Here is a 21,625-nt window from a genome sequence, read left to right on the forward strand (position 1 = left end):
GCTATTTTCTTTGAACAAACAAGTTAAAAATTCAAAATGAAATAATCTGCTATTAATTGATAATTCCAATGGAGCTTTCTACATCTTTTTAACTGCTCCAGTTCTGCCATTCTAACATTTTACATGTAAGTTCTTAAGTTACACACAGTAGTAGAATTTACAAAATTGATTTCGTAACACTCAAAAATAATTCCACCATTTTGCTATTGTTATGAAATAACGCTAACTTGGACTTAAGATCCTAGTTTTACCTTAAAATACCACAGAACAGTTTACTCCAACTGCACAGCAGTATACTTAGTCGTACATTGCTTTCTCATCTTTAAACTGAGCCTAGCTATTTCAATGCAGATGACTAATCAAAGTTTAAGTCAATCTGAATTATTTATTAATAACACCTATCTGATGTTAGATTCTACAAAAGCACCTGAAGTGATTCCATTTATTTACAAGAAAAACACAATCAAGTCTATTTTGGAAAAGAAGCAATTGTAAAGGAAAACTTCACACTAGGTTACCTGCTTCTGAGGAAATGAAAAAGCCTCCTTCCCAACTGTATTAAGGGCAACATGATGCTGGCCCTCCAATATAAGCTGCTTGTTGTCTTCCACAACATATGCCTACAGAATAAAATACAAAAACATTAGCGGACCAGAAACTATGATAACCTTTGTAATACAGAATTACTGACTTCCCCCTAACTTAAGGGGAAGATATTGTACTATTCAAAACCTAAAGACTAGCAAAACATAATTATTTACATAACATACACAAGTACTTAAGATTAGATTGCCAATTTCCACTACTTAATATTTGCATTCCAGTAAATAACACCCTCTTCAAAGTAGACTGGGTCACTCAGAGTTCTATGAAAAAAACCAAGCATTAACAAATCTCCTGGTTTAAGACTGTAGAATTTTCTCTTTTAAGAAGAGAACTTGTAAGAACTGGGTGCATCCAGAGTAACATAAAACCACTTAAGCATATTTATTACAGTAACAGCTGTTAAGGCTGTCTTTGCTTCTTGACACCATTTTAGTTCCCTTGCCTGTTTTCAGAAAAAAAATGTCATCCACAGATTTTGTATGAGTATATCTGAAAGATCAAGAGGCCATATTAAATTATTTTCTAACAGTCATATTTCATGGACAAATTACCACTAAGGCCACAACCACACATACCTTCCACAGTACAACAATATTCAAATCAACTTCACTGCATCTTTGTATCAATCTGACCGTCTCATCAAATGATTGTTTTGCAGCCCTTTGAGATGCATAAGTTTGAGATTGCACATGCATTCTTTTAAATTCAGAGGACAAGCTTTGGAAGAAAAAGTCTGCACAAGGACTGGCTGAACTTATTATCTGCAAGAAAAAATAAAGGAAAAAATGTACTCTCAGAGCAGGGTGCAAACTGACACAATTTAGTCTAACAGAGTTTGTAATTTTCAGAATTTCAGCTCCATTATCTTGCTTTGCTTCCCCCTTTGCAAAGCTACAGAATGACACACATCTTGGTTTCCATGCTTGCCCTGCCAGACATCAGTTCTACCTAGTGAGTTGTTTAAGGTAACACAGGGAACAGAGCTATAGGTTATCGGCTTAAAACCACGAATACTTAACTTGGTAAAAAGGGCTTTGATTGTTAACACCAGACAGCCTACTGTGATATATTAAGTGTAGTGGAGAGAGCTGAAGTGTCCTACTAACTCATGTGCAAGTCAGGTTAACTAGAATTATTTATCTAAGTTAGTAACATACATTTTGCTAGCAATATTCATGGCATATTCCCCATGTATAAGTGGCACAGCCATAATTTCTATGCTGTTTGTCAAGTCTCTCATCATTTGTGCTGAGCTTTTCCAACACCAAAAGCTTGATAAGGAAGCAGTGGTTTTAAGACCGATAGCAATGACACTTGGAGACAGCAGGATAAGTAAGAAACTTTAGCCTCCTAATACCTCCCTTTCAAAAATGCTAGCCTTTCCAGAACGTGCTGTTGCAGAGCAGCTAATTGTTGCATTAGCAGAATACATACCCAGGGAGACAATCTGCTTCTGGAGCAACTGTCTAAACCGAAGGGGCCCCTCCCCATACCCCATTAGAGAACATTACAAGAAAGCTGAAGTTCATGAAGATCATCCAACTTTGAAAGTGCAAAGAGGGATCATCTACATCAAATTTTTAGTCCTAACTTTAATTTATATGCCTACTAAGTCAAAATTTACTGCCATTTCATTATTATGATAAATGTGCATTCAGCATAAAATAAACAATCTAACATTCAGCTAAATCCACTATGCTAATGTAGATTTCTGATCTGAGGAAAGTAGGCCACTGGCATCAGGTTTTGGAAAAGCATTCACTGTTGCAAGATTATCTGCTAAAAGGATTCTTCTTCAGACAATACCTGTATGCTTGAAAAGATTAAAGAACATGGTAGTCTACAATCTTAACTTTAAAATCAAAGAAACAGATTCCTTGAACTGATTGCAATCTACATTAGTAGTTTTGAAATTCTGATACCTACATGCACTAGAGTTTTCCAGATTATCTTTAGAATAAGATGCAATTCAAATTTTTATCTTATTTTAGTAAAAATAAACAATTAAGAAAATACAATATAGTAAGAATCTGACATCCAGAGATCTCTACTAAAAAACTAGAAGGTTGGGAAATATTCAAAAGAACTGCTCTGAAGAGTTCAAAAGGAACAAAAAACATTAGCAAAACAGTTAGCATTGCAATGTGCTCCCAAGTAGTTCAGCTGTGGAGCTGGGAACTTAAAATTCCTGACTACTCACTACCCTATGCTACCTTATTTTTCTCTTCATAAAAAAGAGAAATGACCTGGAAGACTAATAATTTTTGACATGCAAAATCAAGTCACAAGTGAAAAGCACTGTTCCCTTTTTAAATTTTAAAAAAGGCTTTCATTGGGATATTTGTACATGACAGGGATGCCTTGCACAAGACAAAATATGTAGTTGTACCAGTTCACCTACCTGTTCATTTCCAAAGACAATATCCGCAAATGTGTAATTTTCTAAGGGATAAAAAGAGAAGGCATTGTTTCAGTATTCTCAGAAGTCACAACCTCCTGCACACAGCACCCAAATAGTATCTTCTTCAAAAAGTTACCACATCCAGGAGAGAACCTACCTTCTGAGTTTTTGCACCTTACTGCTTTAAAGCATAACTTCGCTCTCTCTCTGCTAGCAAGTTTAGTATCTGAAAGAAAAAGGTTGGAAGATTTTTTTTCCCCCCTTCAACATAATCAAGAGTCCCTTCTCATTAGACAAAAGTCAGCCTTTAAATTTCACAAAGAAATACATGGATGATACTCAAGAAGCATAACTAATCAAGCAGAGTAACTGGCATGACAGTAAAGATGATGCATCTTCTGCTGACCCCTTCCATCTACTTCTAGAGCAGGAAGTTAAGCCATAATACATAAAGGAGATGCAGAGAAAGAAGGAAGGATCAGATGACAAATGATTAAGTTTATCTGACTGGCTCACCCTCAATATTAGTACAAGAAGAACACATGTCTAGACTAATTTTTAAGTACATAAAATGTCAGCATACAAATAAAGTCTGTTAAACAAAATAATAGCAACTTTTTTTTTGCCTGGGATAGTCAGCCTTTTCAAAAGTGATCAGCTTGTACTAGCTAAGGCAGGATACAGCACTAGCAATTCTGGTATATTTCTAGTAACTGATTAGAGCACTTATCAAACATTCTGTTGATCAGTTAAATTTAACATTGACATAAATAGCTAAAAGTAAAGGAACACTGAAACATATTTCTTCTGAGGCAAGTTATAAGCCAAGCCAGACATGGATTTCTTTACATCACAGAAATAGTTTACCTGTAAGTTAAGCCCATTTTTAAAATTAATGGAGTCTGAAAGTTATCTCTCAATATACTTTTATTGAAACACTATAAAAGTGCTGTAGTATGTTTGAAAGAGACAAAGTTTTTAGAAATTCAGTATTCTGAAAGCCAACTCCTTGCAAAATTTGTTTAACTGTTCTTGTCAGGCAGAAGCAAGACTTGTGATCCTTTTGGTGACAAATACACACCTTTGTCTTCAGAGATGTTAACAGATTTTTGAAGCTTCCAGTGTTTGCTGTTACTTGAAACTTGCACTATATGAAATTCTTTAACACCACTCTCACTCTAAGGAAGAAACAACAACATTGTTATGTTCTGTATCACTTAGTAAGTGTTCATTGTAAGGTGGCACTGTTAGAATCTTAGTTTAATTCATTATTCACACCATCCATAACACAGTACTAAGAGACAAGAAGAGATTTAAGATCCACTGCAACAAAGACCAGTCCCAGCTCACAGCAATTCCCAACTCCAGTAATCAAAGCAACATGAAGAGGAAACAAAGATCTGCCAGAAAAATATCCACAAGCTAGTATTTTAGATTGAGACAACTATAATAAAACCTAGGCTTTTAACTCCAATGCAGAACAGAGTCCGCAAGACCACTCAAGTTTCTAACGTTACTTGAGGAATATTGCTAGGTCATAAACCCCACAAATTCATGAATTTGTTTTACATATGTACACAATTAAAAAAAATAGCTTGCGAGGTTGGTTTCCTTTCTTAGAAAAAGTGAGATGGTAGTGGAAAATTAAGTCTCACACGTTATCTGTTAACTTGGTAAGTACTTAGTAAAGCATCCTTCTCAAGGGAGGAGTGGACAATATTCACTTTAGTAGCTGAACAAAAAAGTGTACACACCTTTAAAACGACAAATCAGCTCAGTGATTCCACTACCAGCTAAGTGTCTAGGAATTCTATAAACAGAGGATTCAATTACCTTGCTTTGTGGATGAAAAAATGGGAGCAGCTTTACCAAAAAAATGGAGTAAATTTAAATTAGCATGGTATGGAAAACAGAAATATTTTCATCTGCTTTGCTAAGTCAACAGATCACAACAAACCTTAGAGTTTGGTAATAAATATAAACAGAGAAGCTTCCTTCAAGTTGGAGCTTAAACTTTGACTTCACCTTATCACTAATTCTACCAGCGTTTTCACTGAAGGGGGGGAGGCAGAAGGGCACAGGTTCTCATTCAGAACTGTCTTGAACGTTGTGATCATCAGAAACATTCATGAATTTGGAATAAATATTTCTAAAAGGAAAAAATTACTCTGAACTACAGTACTGGAATTTGCTTAGGATAGAGACATAGCAGAATTCTTAGAGAGTTGGGATGCAACTTCATGTTAGTACTCTTTCCAACAGTAATTAATGATTAAATACCGAAGACTGACTTAGCATTTGCAACGTCATTGTAAAAAAACCCTTTTACTTAAGTCTTGGTTCTACTGGTGACACATCTACTGAGCTTTAGAACCATATTATTATTAAAAATAAGTACTTACAGTATTGATATTTTCTACATCCACAAACACCAACATATTGTCCCCTCTGCCTTCTTCATCTTCAAGTGCATTACTTCTGCAGACAGTAGCTCGAATATGCAAAGACCGGCTAGTACAAATAACTGCAGTGTGCCTTAATACTCTGTGACTAAGGGGGGAGAAAAAAAAAAAAAATACAATCTGAACAACTAGGACTGCTTTCAATCACCAAAGAGACACATTTCTTTTTAGCTTCCTATCAAAACTGTTATTTTTAACAATCAGGCTGCACAGGTAAGTGCTGTTCAAACATGCAGTCTCCTAGCCAGTTTGAAATACTTAAGAAAAAGGTTCACGTCACCAATTCAAAAAAGACATCAGAAATATTTCATATGTCAGACAACTGGCACAGTAAAGCAGAGGCATGTATTAGCATAGGGATATGATTTAGCTATTAATGTCACCACATGCTTTGGAAAAGAGGATTGAGTGAGTAAATAAACCATGAAAGGCCCACTAATTAGTCACATCTCCTTAAACATTTACTAAACAGCATTTAGACAGAAGACCACTGCATTCAACAAATTCCCCTGAACCGAGAATCTCAGAAATTTACTTCTAGGACCATCACTTCTCTGCCTTTTTCCAGACACTCTCAACCTCCAGGCCAGCAAGCCCTGTGTGAAAGTTATTCTGTTTTTCTAAAGATGAGTAAGCTTCTCTTCATGGACACCACAGAAGCTTTGTGTTACCATAACTTCCACTTGGAAACATTAGAGGCATGATATAATTTGATACAGGTTACTTACAAAGTATGTTGAAACATCATGTAATATTTCTTTTAGGAGGGGAAATCAGGGGTTTCCTAAACTCTGCTTCACATAATGTTACAATCTACAGAATAAGCTTAATAGTTTTGCAGTTTATCTTCAGACAGATGTCTGTATAGCTTTCAAGTAGCACAAGTAGGGTTTTTTTTAAATTTAAAAGCCATGCTCAATCTACAGAGTACTGTTAAAAAAGATCATATCACTGAGTTCCCCTGACAACTTCAGTACAGTAGAGAACAAATAGATTCCCCAAACAACAATCTTCCATACCCAAAACCCCTCAATTTCTAAATACTATGAACTCAGGGGAGATAAGTTCTGTTCCTAAAAAAAAAAAAGACAAAATAACTACATTGTAGGTGGACAAATTTCCTATTCCTCCAGACTAGCGTAAAGCCACATGAAAAGTTAATTTTGGCATTTCAGAATCTACAAAAAAATTTAAACAAAGGGTACATTTACACAAATTTTAGTCCTATTTCAAGAATACGCTGCTGATCCACTCTTGACCATCATCAACTTACTCTGCTTTGGTTTACATTATTAAACAGTCTCACAGCACATGAACTTTGTTTCTTTCTCAGAACTAAACTGGAAAACAAGCTCCAGCCCCATGCAGACATCCAGTCCTTATGACTAGAGCTCATCTGAAGTAGCTTTGCTCCCCCCACCATCATCCTGAACATGTATACTACAGAGACCAGGTGTGCTGGTTTTAGCTGCAATAGAGTTAATTTTCTTCACAGTAGCTGCTAAGTGGTTATGTTTTGCATTTGTGCTGGAAACACACAGATGTTTTAGTTACTGCTGAGCAGTGCTTACAGTGTCAAGCCCTTTTCTGCTTCTCACACCACCCCACCAGCGAGGAGGTTAGGGGTGCACAAGGAGTTGGGAGGGGACACAGCCAGAACAGCTGACCCCAACTGATAAAAGGGATATTCCATACTATATGACTTCATGCTCAGCAATAAAACTAGGGTGAAGAACAATGAAGGGAGGGCATTCGGAGTGATGGCACTTGTCTTCCCAAGTAACCATTACACATGATGGAGCGGGCCCTGCTTTCCTGGAGATGACTGCCAACGCAAAGTGAAATTCCTTGTTTGTTTTGCTTGCACAGGCAGCTTTTGCTTTACCTATTAAACTGTCTTAATCTCAACCCACTAGTTTTCTCACTTTTACTCTTCCAATTCTCTCCCCCATCAGACCATGGGGGAGTGAAGGGACAGCTGTGCAATGCTTAGTTGCTAGCCGGTGTTAAACTACAACATCAGGTCCCCAGCCCTGATTACAGATCTACTCCTAGTCTGTGCAGTTTCCTAAGGTGAGCAGACATGCAAATCCAGACAACACACCTCCATTATAAGTTTCTCTCCCAGTAAATTAGAAGTGTGTGACCAGTACTCTTAGTGGGCTAAAAATCAAATCTACATGAAGCCTGTTGCAACTTTTCCCTCAGCTCTAGCTATAAACTGTAATAGCTATAAGGTAGCAATTTAAGAACAGTATTTGCAGAAGCAAAATACGATTCAAGAGACACACTTATTTTCTGAATTTGGCTGTTTGTAGATTGATACACTAAGGTTTCCTGAAGGCTGACCTCTTCACTTTCTGAACAAAGGCCTATTTACCCCAGAATCTTTGAAGATCGTTTCTCAAATAAAGTCACCTCCTGAGCCTTCCTTAGCCTTGGACACAGGTGGGACTTGGGAATAAGTAGCATACAAGTCAACTTACTACCTTCCAAGTAAAGTTCAAAGAAAGCACTATTTGTTAGCCCGTGGTGTCAAACTTGATCTTTTGGTCCATCAAATAGACCAAAAGGGTCCAAGATGGACCAAGACGGTCTGAAAAGGAACTATACCACAGCATGCAAGTCAAACTTGGTATTTAACCCCTCCAAAGAGAACAACTTTCATCATAATAAAATTACTAACCACATTTTCACTAACACAATCTTTTGTTCAAGTAGACAAGACTTGTTTATGACAAGCAGAAACAAGTAATGATTTTTTAACCCCATGCCTAAAATGTGCTTCCAGAGAAACTAAATAGAGAGTTTGTATTAACAACAGTGATTTTAATTCCCTCTTTGATAGCAGTGTACACTATACAATTTCATATGAAAATTAGGTCACAGTAGAGAAATTATCACTTAGAATAACAGATAACAGGCCTCTTTTATATCATCACAGCAATCAAGAGAAACTTGGTGAGACTTACACCTATGCTTACAATGTGTCTAATGACAGAAAGAAGTAGCTAAAAACTTACCACATTTTTGAGTGTCTTTTAATACTTTCATAGTAAAACAGAAAGTTAATTTCATGAACACCTTCTTCATCTGGTCCCCGTAACCACATTGGCAGCTGCACTGAAGCCCCAGGAAGAAGAACAGCATCAGGAAGCGGGACATGTATTACTTCAGGCTGACCTCCTGTGCCAACCCCAAAGTCTACAGAAGAAGCTGAAGATAGCAGTGCTGTACGCACAGAGGTAGGATCTGTCACAACAGTCTTGTAAGCACTACAGTTTTCAGAAGCTGAAGGACTTAGTGGTGTTAGAACAGAAGTATTTCCACCAAAAGTAAAAAATTCTGGATGCTTGGACACAACCTTCAGTGCAGTGAGAGGACAATTGCTTACGTTGACAAATTCTACATACGCTTTCCGGATTTCTCCGCAGAGAAGCCCTGTAGGAAAATTTATAAAGAACACCTGTATGGGAGAGAACAGGAGAAAAGAAAAACCTGAACATTGAGCCAAGTTACAAATGTGCATGAAAACCAATAACAACTTAAATCTATATTGCTCTCTACAGCTTCCTGAAGAGGGGAAGTGGAGAGGAAGGTGCTGATCTTTTCTCCCCGATATCCAGTGATAGGGTGTGTGGGAATGGTTCAAAGCTACATCAGTGGAGGTTCAGAATGGACACAAGGAAACATTTCTTTACAGAGAAAGTGGTTAAACACTGGAACAGGCTTCCTAGAGAAGTGGTCATTGCCCCAAGCATGTCAGTGTTTAAGAGGCATTTGGACAATGCCCTTAACACGTTTTAACTTTTGGTCAGCCCTGAATTGTTCAGGCAGTTGGACCAGCGAACACTGTTGGTCCCTTCCAATTGAAATAGTCTATTCAATAGAGTGTTGTCATTAACCAGGTAGTTATACCATTTTAATAGCCCTAATAAGGAAAACTACTGTGTTTTAATTAAACAACTTGGAACTATTCTAGATGAACGACAAGCAAACAGAAAAAAGTTTCTTTGCCTGTTCCTCCTCACCTTGAAATCTGGCTACAAAAGCTGTTGACAACCAAAATTCTAAAGGGAATATAAAAATTTCAGAATTATATTAATATGAGGCTTCAAGTTTCACTTGAAAAAGCGCCACACAAGTTTGCAACTGACAGATCAGCAATTAACTGGAAAGATTCAGGCATTAATACAGTCTAAGACTTCATTTTTAGAATTACATTTATAAGCTCTGGATTCAGCTATTTGCTCAAAACCACCAATATAAAGTAGTTACATACCTCCAACAAAGGCATTTCGTCTGTAATAATAGGATCTAAACGTCGATCAGGTCCATATTTAATAGATGTTTTTTCCTCTTTTGTGTTATTAAGTCGAGGCCCTTGGATTTCTAAATCTTGTCGTCCTCTTACAGATAACCCATTAGAGACAAACTTTCCTGAAACAATTTTAAAAAAAAAAAAAAAAATCAAACTTTTTAAAGTAATTCCTAACTTTTTTCTGAGAACTGATTCAAAGTTCCCTACCCAATCTCAAAAATCATTGGACACATCCAGTGTTCACGGATTAAGCAGCATCACTGACAAAAAAACTACTCAAAGCTTAATGTCACACAACACATTGCTACTGTGAGTTCAGACAGCTGGTTATCCACTGTTGTGGACTTACTCTGACCTTTAATAGTTTGACAAATGGCAGGGGTGGGGAGTGAGGTGCACACATAGAGCATGAAGGTGATGTATTTATTTCCTTTCCCAATTTCTGCCAAGCTGGAAAAAGTCACCCAAAAGATTTTGATTTCCTTCAAAGACAAGCCACCACTCTCCAAATGTTTTTTATTCCAGAGGTTTCTAGTTCATAGATAGCTAAGCATGCTTATGTCTTTTAGACACTTTCAAACGTGCTTTAATCCCCATTTCCTCCAACAACTAAGTTTTCCCTGTGAGTGAAAGTTTCAGTTGAATAACTCAAAGCAGATCAAGTAACATGCAACTAATAAGCCATTTATATGTTAATATAAAGGAAAGAGAACCAAAATAAAATTTTTTTAGCATCTTGACTTTATCAGACAAATTTAAAATTTGGAAATCTATGCAAAGAACTACAGTGCAACATTTAGACAAAAGTTGAAAGCTAACAAAGCAAAAAAACCCAGAAGAAAAGTGAATAGCAGAAGAGTCAGTGGAAGTTGTTACAGATTCAACATGGCATAGATGGAATATTTAAAGTCTGGGGTTTTTAATGGTTTCATAATTTCTACCAATTTAAAAAGAACAGTAAGAATGGGTTTAGCAGAGTTTACTTCCTTTCTCATGGGATTCCTACAAAAGCCAATTTATTCTTCTCCTGTTCCAGTTGTTTCCCTTGTTTCTACATCCTTACCTGGAGGAAGGCTTTCGATCATGATAGTCAAACGTTAAACACTAGAATTCAGTTCTACTCTGCCGAAGCAATGGCTTCCCCTTCCCAAGACACACAAGATAATTTTAGACTTACCTGTCTGTAATCCAATAGAAGGATCTATCCCATCTAATGTCACAGCACCCTGAACAGTGCCAAGATTATAAACGACTCCCAGAATATGTAGCTCCCCTGTTTGATGGGGAAAGAGCTTTAGTCTTGCCTGTGGAGATATGTTAAATTTTTGTTGTTGTTGCTACTAGAAAGAAGTATTATTACATTTAAATGTCAAATTACTAAAGACACTCACAGCCACATTTAATTTAGTCATTTCACATGTTAACTGCATACAGTAACTACAGGTCCTTTACTGGATTCAAAATTTCATATACACAGAATTTACAAAATCAGTCCACAGCTGAGAAATGCATATTGCATTAAGAAATAATCCTAAATTGTAACAAAAACTGACTTTACCAGACAAAGAATCACTGCTCTGAAAGTCATCTTGTCCAACTTGCCTTGCTCAAGCAGGGCCACATAGAGCTAGCCGTACAGGACCATGTCCAAATGGCTTTTAGTATCTCCAAGGATGGAGACTCCACAATCTCTCTGGACAGCCTGCGCCCAAGTGCTCAGTAACCATCCCAGTAAAAAACAAACCAAAAAGCATTTCCTGATGTTCAGATGCAGCCTGTGTTTCAGTTTGTGCTCATTGCCTCTTGTCCTGTCAATCTCCCTTTGGATATTTATACACACCCATGAGATCCAGAAGTTTCAGTACTTCCGTATCAGTAATGTCTGCAAGTTTAGCGTTAAGGTCAGATCATAACAGGTCTGAATTCCACCCTTAAGTTCAACAATTAAAAGACTATTTTTAAAACAAAGTATAGTACTTACCACTTTTGTCTCCTCGCTATTAATGAGAAATTCCGCTATTGCTTCAGTTCCTATCATATCATTATCACATGTTCCCTGAAAAGAAACAGCTTTTCAGATACTATTACTCCTTGGGAAAAAAAAAAGGTGCCATAAATATTTCCCACACCTTTCCTGAAGTGTACAAGGAAAAATGAATTTTAAACTGCAGACAGTTAGGACCAGCAGACACTGTATGCCCAGTTTCCCAGGCTTTCTGAAATAAAGCATCAACTAGAGAGCTCAGCAAGCATTTATGTAAGAGAGAAATTTAAGATTTACCAATATAAAGCGGAACTATTCCCAATCAATTTCACTGATACTCACAGAAGCATTTATCATATCATTAAAGTAGCAGTTCAAACAAGAAGGGAAAGTGTATGGTAATCCTTAAGATTTAGTTACATGAAGCCATGTTTACAACTCCGGCAAACACTTACAACACCTTTAGAAATCACTAAGTTTCAAAAGCTCTTGGCCAGGAAACCAGATTATTAAGGATTTTACTATAATATTCAATATTAGAACTTATTAGAACTTTAAAAACATGAACACAAGAACAGTCCTTCAGCAGAAAGTTTTGACATTACTAGTTCAAGTGTTTAATTAAACAGCAGGAAGTATTCAAAACATTTTTAATAAAATAAATGTTCATTTTTCTTCCAATTGAGATATGAAGATGTTCCTTTATCATACCAGCACAGCTTTTCAGAACACACATTTCACTATATACAATAGCTCCAGTGAGAAAAAGGTATTTGACAATATACCTATTGACACTACAAGTAATTTCTGCTGGTCAAGGCCAGTGAGACTCAAAATAGATGTACTTCACATACAATGAAACATTGGAGGTATTTTGCTTTGCATTAAGCTTTACAATACTCATTACAGTAATGTTTGTTAACTTGGCTGTGTGCCCTATGGATCTGGAAAATCTAAACAATGCAAAAAGAAATTCAGTAGCTACTTTTTTTTTTCCAATTTACAGTTAAACCAATAGTTTTCACACTACAGAATTTTGAAAACTTTATATATACACTCTGTAACTGTAGCTATTTGGTTTTGGTTGAAAAAAGGATCAAGCTTTCCTTACCAGCTCTTTTGTTTCTCCATCATGCTTTGCATTGAAGTCTTTAGGTTGAAACTTCCACAGCAATGAAAGGTCAGTCAAAAGAAGTGGAACTTTCAGAGGATTTCGGAAGGACACTTCTACAGTTATTGGTTCTGTTAAAAAAAGTTCAAGAAAACAATGACAACAGGCTATCCCCACCACAATCTAAAGTTTCACCTAACTCAAAGCACAAGAATGTTGGTTTAAATCTACAACACAGTAAATACTGGACATATTTATCTAGCTCACTTTATTTCTGAAATGTATAAATCTTAATTTTACCTTCTATTACAGCAAGTGGAAATCTGGAGTTATCCGAGTAGCGATTTAAACAGAACTGTGTTGGTTGAAAGTTTGAAGGGATTATTCCTTTATTTATCACAGAAACAACCTGTTCCTCAAGTTCTTTCCACTGTTGTGATGATTCCGAGTCATACTCCTGATCCAGACTTACATGTGTAGCTGCCTGCTTTTCACCTAGTACAAGGAAATCTATCTTAGAAGATGACAACAGTGGCATGTAACAGTTGCAACAGAGGGCTGCACCAGCAATTTGGTAAGTATTGTTAAAAAAATGAAAATTCTCAGTCACTGTCACTTATGTTACAATTGATTTAAGACAGTGAATTGCAAGACATTTTCTAATACACACATGGAAGACAATATTGAGGATAATTTAAGTATACTTCTACTTGCAAATTGTGGAATTCCAAGATTTTAGCATGCTACATAGTATACTCAGCTTACAAATTATTTTTATTTTAATGACAGACTACAGCCCCACGGTACAGCCTTGGTTCACATATGAATTTCCACTCAGCATACTCTACAATCAGGAATCAGTGTTTCAAACATTTCATCCAAGAGAACGTTAACTGTAAAGCTAATTTCTACTATTGGCACTAGCATTTACCATTTACTAAAACATTAATAATCCCTTTCATGAAGTTCATTTCAGACTTACACTGAAGCTTTCCAACTATGAAAAATAGTGGAAATCAGAACATCTGCATATGCAGATTTCGTACTTACACATGAAGTTTGAAAACATCTAGTAAGTAGATACTAAACTTAAGCTTTTCTTTTGAAATCTTAACAAGTGAGCATATTATATTAGTTTTATATAATGCTAGAATTTTTTTTTTTAACGACACCAACTCTTGCATATATTTTGGTTCCGTAAATAAGGAACTTAAATCTTTTATATAAAATTTTCTAACCTTCTGCTGGTCTTCGATCATGCCCAAAGAAAACACGGGTTGCTGAGCTGTTAATATATGGTAAAGGAAGCTGTGGTAAGGGACCATCAGGTGATAGCTGGGTTACATTCTGAAGCAAAGGAAGAAAACAGTGTCATGCCATTATGCAAATACATTAAGTCCGTGCTGTACATTACCAGTGATTGAATGGTAAGGAAACCAAGTTATAGGCATTCAATGTCTGAACAGGTAGTATTTTTAAGACAGAATGAATCATTTCAATTAACTGGTTTGATAGTTTCTTCTGCTTTCACAGTCTGAAGTAGTATTATTTTCTTTGGTAAGGGTTTAAAGTTCGTGAAAGCATTATGGAAAAATGAGAATAATTATTTTGATCCAGCACTCTAATTGCTATTACAACTGCCTGGCTGTTACAAGCTTTATTTGATGCAAAGCTTGACTCACTCATGTGATAAAATATGTTTTCTACATCATCGCCATTATACAAGACCCTCACCACAAATGAGCTGTGGATTCAAACACCAGTTTACTGTAACTTAGTAAACACTGAAATTTTGTCTACAAGCTTTAAAATACAGTAACTAACTACACAGCTGAAAGCTGTGTGGTGATATCGACACTAAACATCCCACAGTGTACATGGTTTACTACAATCCAGAATCACTCAAACTTACAGCCAACAACGAGGCACTTGAACTATAAAACCCCATATTAAACAGTAAAATTCACTTCAACATGAATGGGAAGTATTTTATAGTACCAAGAAAATGTTTAATAAAGACTAGGTAGCTCTGTCACCTTATCAAAAGCCTTAAAAAAAATCTTTATAATTTCAAACTAAAAAATAAAATCAAACCAAAAAGAAAAATCAAATCACTTCCTCTAAAAGAAACTGATCACAAGCTGCAATTCAGCCATGACCCTCAAAAGGAAGAGCTCATTTAACTGCAATAAAAACAAAGTCACACTAATACCCATCAGTGGGAGTACACTTAATACACACACAAGATGCAGCATATTTGTTTTTTTTGAAGTTTAAATAAAAAATTAACACATCAACTAGATAAATAAAACAACCCTGGAACAAAGCAAGTATGCCAGAATCATTCAATGACTTAATAGAAAATTACTGATTACTCAAGGAATGAAGACAATGAAAAGTCATGTACCTTATAGACATAAAGATACTCTCTTAAAAAAGCTCCTTGCTGAGCTGGAGGTTGTTTACTATCATTGATCAAAATATGCCTGAAGGCAGACACAGCATTGTCAAGCTGACGAAGTGTAAAGGACTGGCGACCAATAGTGAAGTTAATATGGTCTTCTGCAAGAGACCAGCCTTTCCCTTTGTAAACCTGCATGGCTTGACAGTAGCAACGTAAGGCATGTTTTTTCTGAAAGAAAAACCAAAAAGGTTAGTTTCTCAAATAATCCCATTAACCACTCATTGTAATATAAGGAAGATTGACTAGAAAGTCACAGTTACTGACGTTTTTACCATAACTCCCCACTATGTTAAGTGTAACGTTTACAGAACTACGCCTCATAACATCTGGTCAACATTAAACTAAGCACATAAGTGTTGGTTCCTACAGTACAGAGCTTAGCCTGCAGACTAAGTTTCAAAGACTAGTGTAACAGGTAGCAAGTTAGAAAAGCAGGTAACACCAGAAGACTACTAAAATGGTGTTCTGTGTTGCTTTAGGACTGACTGCTAAAGTCTAGAGAGTACTGCCAAACCTCAGGAAATAAACCAGATTTAACACATTTCATTTCAGTTCTGTAGCTGAACTTTCAGTGTGACACTCCCAGTCAATTGTTCTTCAGTAGACACACTTGGGACAAAAATCCATGCCAAGCAATCCAACAGAACACTGCCCTACAGTACATACAAGAAAAAATTATCAATTGCATCAGCCATTGGAAGATAGATGCTTAGCTCCCAATCAGCTCCAGTTCCTTTCCTGTACATACATCAGGACCTGGGCATTAAGTCCCAAGTCTAGGTATTGAACATCTGCATAGGTATTCACTGTACAGGCAAGCCTCAGCTTCTAAAAAAAGGGAACAACATTCCCTTATTTACAGCAGTAATGGGAAAAATCTAAGATATGTTCAAATTGGTGTGGTGATGACAGCAGAGTACAAGAAGCAAATCTTTAACAACAGCAGATATTACTGACACTTTAAAATACTGTATTACAGTACACAGCTGTACTTCTCTTCAGTAGCTGGCTGACTTCTCTTCAGTAGCATTTAATACTTTTGTGCCTCTAAGGATATGGAAAAAAAAATAACCTACATTTACTGTAATACTAAAAATGCAGAAACCAGAATCCCTACAAGAATTAGACACAAACAACAAGAGAGTGAGCTGCTACATAAAGACAAAAGTCAAAGCATTACAAAATGCATGCACTTTTCCAGGCAAAGGAGTGAGATATAAAAATGAATAAAGCTTCAATCAATTGCTCCCTGTCAGTACTGTATTGTCATAACAATAGACAGGGAAACTACTGCATGAAGAAAACAAAGAAGGAGGAAGGAAATACTCCTACTATTCTTCACATCTGTGATTTTAAATACAGAAGCTGAGAATACAACAATACTTTATTTGGTCCTTACCAGGATTCTAAAAGTAAGATTGGGTGAGGTGGAAGAAACACCCCCAAGACTACAGGGCTTTGCTTCAAATAATTCTGATGCCTGGGTTCTACTGTATTATTGATTTGCAGTACAAATTTATTTCTATCACAGGTTTGCAACTTATCAATAAACTGAAATTGACTGTATTCAAGGACAGCCCCGTAACTGAACTCTGGTGGCTAACTTCAGCAGGAATCAAGCACAAGCTATCTTTAGAGAGTGCATCCCACAGATGAGGCAGTAATAAAGCACACAAGTTATGTCCAACAAACTTCCGAGTTTATTTACCACACTTAGAGCTGCCTGCACAGGAACATGAATGGTAATGAAACCAATCTGATTTGTATTGGCTTAATTACCACTTAAGTCTAAGCAGCCATAAAGAAATGCTTTAGTTTGTCTTGTAGTAACTGTCCACACAACTGCACCTCCACTAAAAACCATGTGGTTAAGGCACCAGGAAAACCAGGTATCTAAATCTTGCTATTATTCTAATAAATGAAGAGTTAAACAAATCCTTAACTCCTGCAACTCACTCTTATCTCAAGAATAAAAAAAATACTCCCCTACCCAAATAAAAAGCCTTCTATTTTGGTGTATATAAACTCGAGACCCAGAAATGAAAACATGTCAATGACCTTAGGCATTACTTAAATACAAAAGTAGAAGACTAAGCTGATCAATGCAGAAGTCATTTTCAGAACATCACAGAACTGAGTATTTCTGACACAAAAGTGTCTAAAGCTAAGCATCTTTTTCCAGACCTAAATGACATATTTAACATGTTTTTCAAAGTATCAAATATCTGGCATATTTTCCATGTAGAAAGATAATACTTACCTGGCCTGCTTTACTAAACCTATGGCCAGCCAATATCATATGAAATGCAAACTTTCTGACCATGGGACTTTTCATGTTTATAAAGCAATGGGCTGCCTGCTCCAACAGAAGTGCACTGCGAAGGTCTGAATCCTATTTAAAAGTAAAAAGGAGAATTAGCCTCAAAGTTGAATACAAACATAAAGATAACATTGGCCCTGTTTTAATGCTAAACAGGGACAGTCAGCTCTAACAGTGCTGTGAAGTTTTATGTGGTGCATATAAAAGAAAAGTATTTTTCACTTTGTAATATGTATGGTATGACAAAAGTAGTAGTTTCTTCTTTTTCAGTTACTCAGGTTATGGTTTCTAACATTTACCATTACCTGTGAAGCACCCTGCTATTTTTCCCCCCCCTCTCCCTACAGATTTTAAGGCTAGAAATAAAAAAAGTAAGAGCTTTAATAGGATGAAGGAAAAATGAAGCAATGGAACTTCACAAGAACGAGGATTATTTCTTAATAATGTACCATTTCTTCTTATTAACCCTTTCTCATGCCAAGACACAGTTATATTACTTGAAGCAATAAGAATACAATAGACTTGATTTTACCACAATTGAACTACATGCTATCAGTCATGTCCAGTTATATGTCTGGATGGCAAATATACTCTGAGACACCTACAGAGTAGTGAAAGTTTTCCTTGTAATTGCCAGAAGGCACCACAAGCTCGCTACATATAATTTTAAGTTGTAAAATGATTGTCTGTGGCCAATAGTATTTCAATTCCCTGCTTAAATAACTTATGTTGCTCACAAATTTTGGCAGCAAGCTTAAGCTGAAAGGGCAAGAATGACGCTCAAAAGACACTTGAGGAGAAACTTACAGAACTAAAATTTATTCATTGCTTAACCTGGCCCAGGAACAGTCTCAAAAGCATTGCATTTGGTGCAGCTGGTCACAAAGCCAGAACTAACTGCTAAGACTTTCTTCCAAGCTACACAGAAGATGCTATACTATTACTGGTATTACATTTGTTTCACTCCTTTTCAAATCAAGACACTTTCAGCTGTTAGAGGCTGATTCCATGCTTAATTTCCACCAATTAATATTACAGAAGTGTTCAGACTAGCTTTCACTTACACAGTAAGATTCTAATGATTCATAAGAGCTGAACTACAGTACCTTAAGTTACTTAAACTACAGAGAACTTCTGATTACATGTGGCATAGTATCCAATGTAGCTCTGGCAAGCCATGCTAATACTTTTAACCCATAAATTCTCAAGCAAATGTCAAATAAAGCCAAAGATAACAAATGCACATTTAGCATGTTCAAAAAAAACAAGTCACTTGACTAGAAAGAAAAGCAAACAACAGTACTAGTTTCTTCACTTGCAGTGTAAACAGTTTTATTCATGCTTTATACCAGCTCATTTCCTACCTTTGGCTAGAAAATATTATAGGACAAGAATCAGAACGTAACCTTGAAGTGTCTGGTCAAGTAAACAGGGAGAGGGCAAGAGTAGAAACAGCTACTAAGTGTTTTACCTCACTGGTTAAACGAATGAGAAGAGCAGCTGCCTCTGAATATTTGCTTTGACTTTTCAAGATTTCAGCGCTAAGCAGCACACAGCGTTCAGCCAGAACCATGTTCCTAAAGCAAAAACAAGTGTATTAATAAATATTTATCAAAATAAACCATGGAAAACTTTTCACCTCAAATCTGACAAATTTTCTCCATATCACAGACTGATATTCTTTATCCTTCTTAAAGTATATGAAAGTTCATACCCTGCGAAACAACTGCATACAGATTGACACATTAAGCATCCTATCCTACTATAACAGCAGTTTGTCAAAAGTCAAATCTAAAGAGTGTTTTTGAGGACAGTACTTTATTTATAAAAATATCAACTAAAATAATCCAACTAAATGATCTGATAATCAAGAAGTCCAACAGTCTGAAACAAGTTGTGCCGGGTTGACCTTGGTGTGTAGCAGGTGCCCATCAAGCTGCTCTATCACACCTCCCCTCCTCAGCAAGACAGGGGGAGAAAAGCAGATTAAAAAGCTCATGTGCTGAGATAAGGACAAGGAGATCACTCCCCAGTTACAGTCAGGCTGGGAAAGATTTTGTTTATTGCCAGTTAATAACAGAATAGCATAGTGATAAATAAAAACAACACTAAAACACCTTCCTCTGACTCCTTCCAAGGATCAACTTCACTCCAAACTCTTCTACCTACTCCTCCACAAACACACGCACACCCCCACCCACCCCTGAAGTGACACAGGGGGACTGATAAAAGGAGTTGTGGTCAGTTCATAAGATTTCATCTCTGATGCTCCTTCCTCCTCACTCTCTTCCCCTGCTCTGACATGGGGTCCCTCCCACAGATAAGTTCTACAGGAATTGCTCTAGCATAGGTCCTTTCCATGGGGTACAGCCCTTCAGGAACAGACTGGTCCAGTGTGGGTTCTGCCAGGAATCCATGCTGGTGCAGGTTCTCCACAGGCCACAGCTTCCTTCAAGACACATATGCAGGCTCTGGCCTTGGGTCCTCCACAGGCTGCAGTGTGGATCCCTGCTCCACTCCAGCCCTCCATGGGCTGTAGGGGGACAACCTGCTTCACCAGAGTCTTCTCCACAGGCTGCAGGGAAGCACCTCCTCCCCCTCCTTACTCACTGACCTTAGTGTCTGCAGGGCTGTTTCTCTCATTTTCTCACACCTCTCTCACAGCTGCTGTGCAGCAATTTTTACCCTTTAAGTATGTTATCACAGAGGCACCACCAGCATTGCTGACAGGCTCAGCCTTGGCCAGCAGCAAGTCCATTTTGGAGCTGGGTGAAAAGTGACTGTGTCCAACATGGGGGCACAGAAGCCATCGCTGCAGCCACCCCAATACCAAAAATCTTACCAATTAATTCCAATACACAAGTTCAATAAACACTCTTCGGAACAGCACAGATTCCCTTCCATGTTATCTCCTAGATAAACATATCTTACTCTTGACTAAAAGATCACAGAATGATGATTTTTTTCATCTGGCACTATCACTGTGCAGAGGAAGAAAGTTAAGCCACCAGGTCTTTCAACTTTCATTGGATCACTATGAAAGTAAACAACATACTTGCAGATATCTCGGTAAGTCTGAATTGCTGTTTCCATATAATGAGCAGGATACGGCCTAGGAGCTCCAGGCTGAAGGAAAGCTGATACTGCTGCCATTTCCTACAAGAGAAATTCGATGCTGTCACTGTAGTTTTTTCAACAAATTGTAAACCTCAACATGCTGAGGAACATGTTTCAACAGCTACTAGTTCAAGATCCTCATCTAATCAGTTGCTAGCACATGACACTGATAAAAGGTTTAATGCAATAGCTTGTTTATGTCTCTGCTTGTAATGAACCAGACAGTAGCAAGAGAATTATACACACTCACAGAAGTGTTTTCAGTTGATGGTACCCCCAACACCATGCAGAAGCACTGATTCAGTACTGCTTTACAAATCCAAGAGATAATTTCCTACTACAGGAAAAAAATCTTTCTGATCAAGTAGCACTACCATCTATTTTAAGATAAGGACCTTTTTCAATTTTGATTAAGTGAAGTTAAAATCTCAGCTTCCAAGGAGACTCTAGTGAATATGCACTCTGAAATTTTACTTCTTCCCTTATGGAGTGAAGGTAAGATAGAAAGTTTTTCTGAAGTAAAGACTAAGACTTGTAGGTTGCAAAAATTCATAATTAAGACATCAACAAACCATTAATCCAGAAATTAATCACTTTTCAGATTATCCAAATGCAGAACAACTGTCTATACTTCAAAAATACACAGTAAATGTAAAGGTTTTATATCAAGATGGGACAGTGTACAAGAATGCTTCCATAGCTCTACAAAGTAAAGTTTCAAATATTATCAAGTTAACCAAACTGAAGTCTACAAAACATAGCTTCTAAAAATTGTTGAAACAAGCTTATTTTTCCCCAGTGTTCTCATTTATCTTCTTAAAAATTATTTTAGCCATGTA

At 36.9% G+C, this 21,625-nt stretch overlaps 1 protein-coding gene across 7 annotated transcripts in view; it reads right to left on the reverse strand.

Moving 5' to 3' along the window:
* Positions 1 to 21,625, reverse strand: part of TRAPPC8 (trafficking protein particle complex 8) — a 54,632-nt gene that overhangs the window by 12,947 nt on the left and 20,060 nt on the right. For 4 of the 7 annotated variants that reach the window (XM_026842018.1, XM_026842017.1, XM_026842015.1 and 1 more), the window contains 17 exons: positions 20,725 to 20,825; positions 19,141 to 19,246; positions 17,610 to 17,741; positions 15,293 to 15,517; positions 14,124 to 14,232; positions 13,186 to 13,380; positions 12,886 to 13,016; positions 11,772 to 11,846; positions 10,968 to 11,094; positions 9,752 to 9,909; positions 8,493 to 8,935; positions 5,410 to 5,557; positions 4,089 to 4,185; positions 3,165 to 3,233; positions 3,008 to 3,048; positions 1,182 to 1,367; positions 519 to 620 (listed from right to left, as the gene is read on the reverse strand). In XM_026842018.1, the coding sequence (XP_026697819.1) occupies positions 519 to 620; positions 1,182 to 1,367; positions 3,008 to 3,048; positions 3,165 to 3,233; positions 4,089 to 4,185; positions 5,410 to 5,557; positions 8,493 to 8,935; positions 9,752 to 9,909; positions 10,968 to 11,094; positions 11,772 to 11,846; positions 12,886 to 13,016; positions 13,186 to 13,380; positions 14,124 to 14,232; positions 15,293 to 15,517; positions 17,610 to 17,741; positions 19,141 to 19,246; positions 20,725 to 20,825 (2,445 nt within the window). Of the gene's footprint in view, positions 1 to 518; positions 621 to 1,181; positions 1,368 to 3,007; positions 3,049 to 3,164; positions 3,234 to 4,088; positions 4,186 to 4,840; positions 4,871 to 5,409; positions 5,558 to 8,492; positions 8,936 to 9,751; positions 9,910 to 10,967; positions 11,095 to 11,771; positions 11,847 to 12,885; positions 13,017 to 13,185; positions 13,381 to 14,123; positions 14,233 to 15,292; positions 15,518 to 17,609; positions 17,742 to 19,140; positions 19,247 to 20,724; positions 20,826 to 21,625 lie in introns of all 7 variants that reach the window. The other 3 variants (XM_026842016.1, XM_026842014.1, XM_026842012.1) reach the window with 1 other exon arrangement.

Source organism: Athene cunicularia, assembly GCF_003259725.1.
Source record: "Athene cunicularia isolate RWA chromosome 2 unlocalized genomic scaffold, athCun1 chr2_part1, whole genome shotgun sequence".
Lineage (NCBI taxonomy): Eukaryota > Metazoa > Chordata > Aves > Strigiformes > Strigidae > Athene > Athene cunicularia.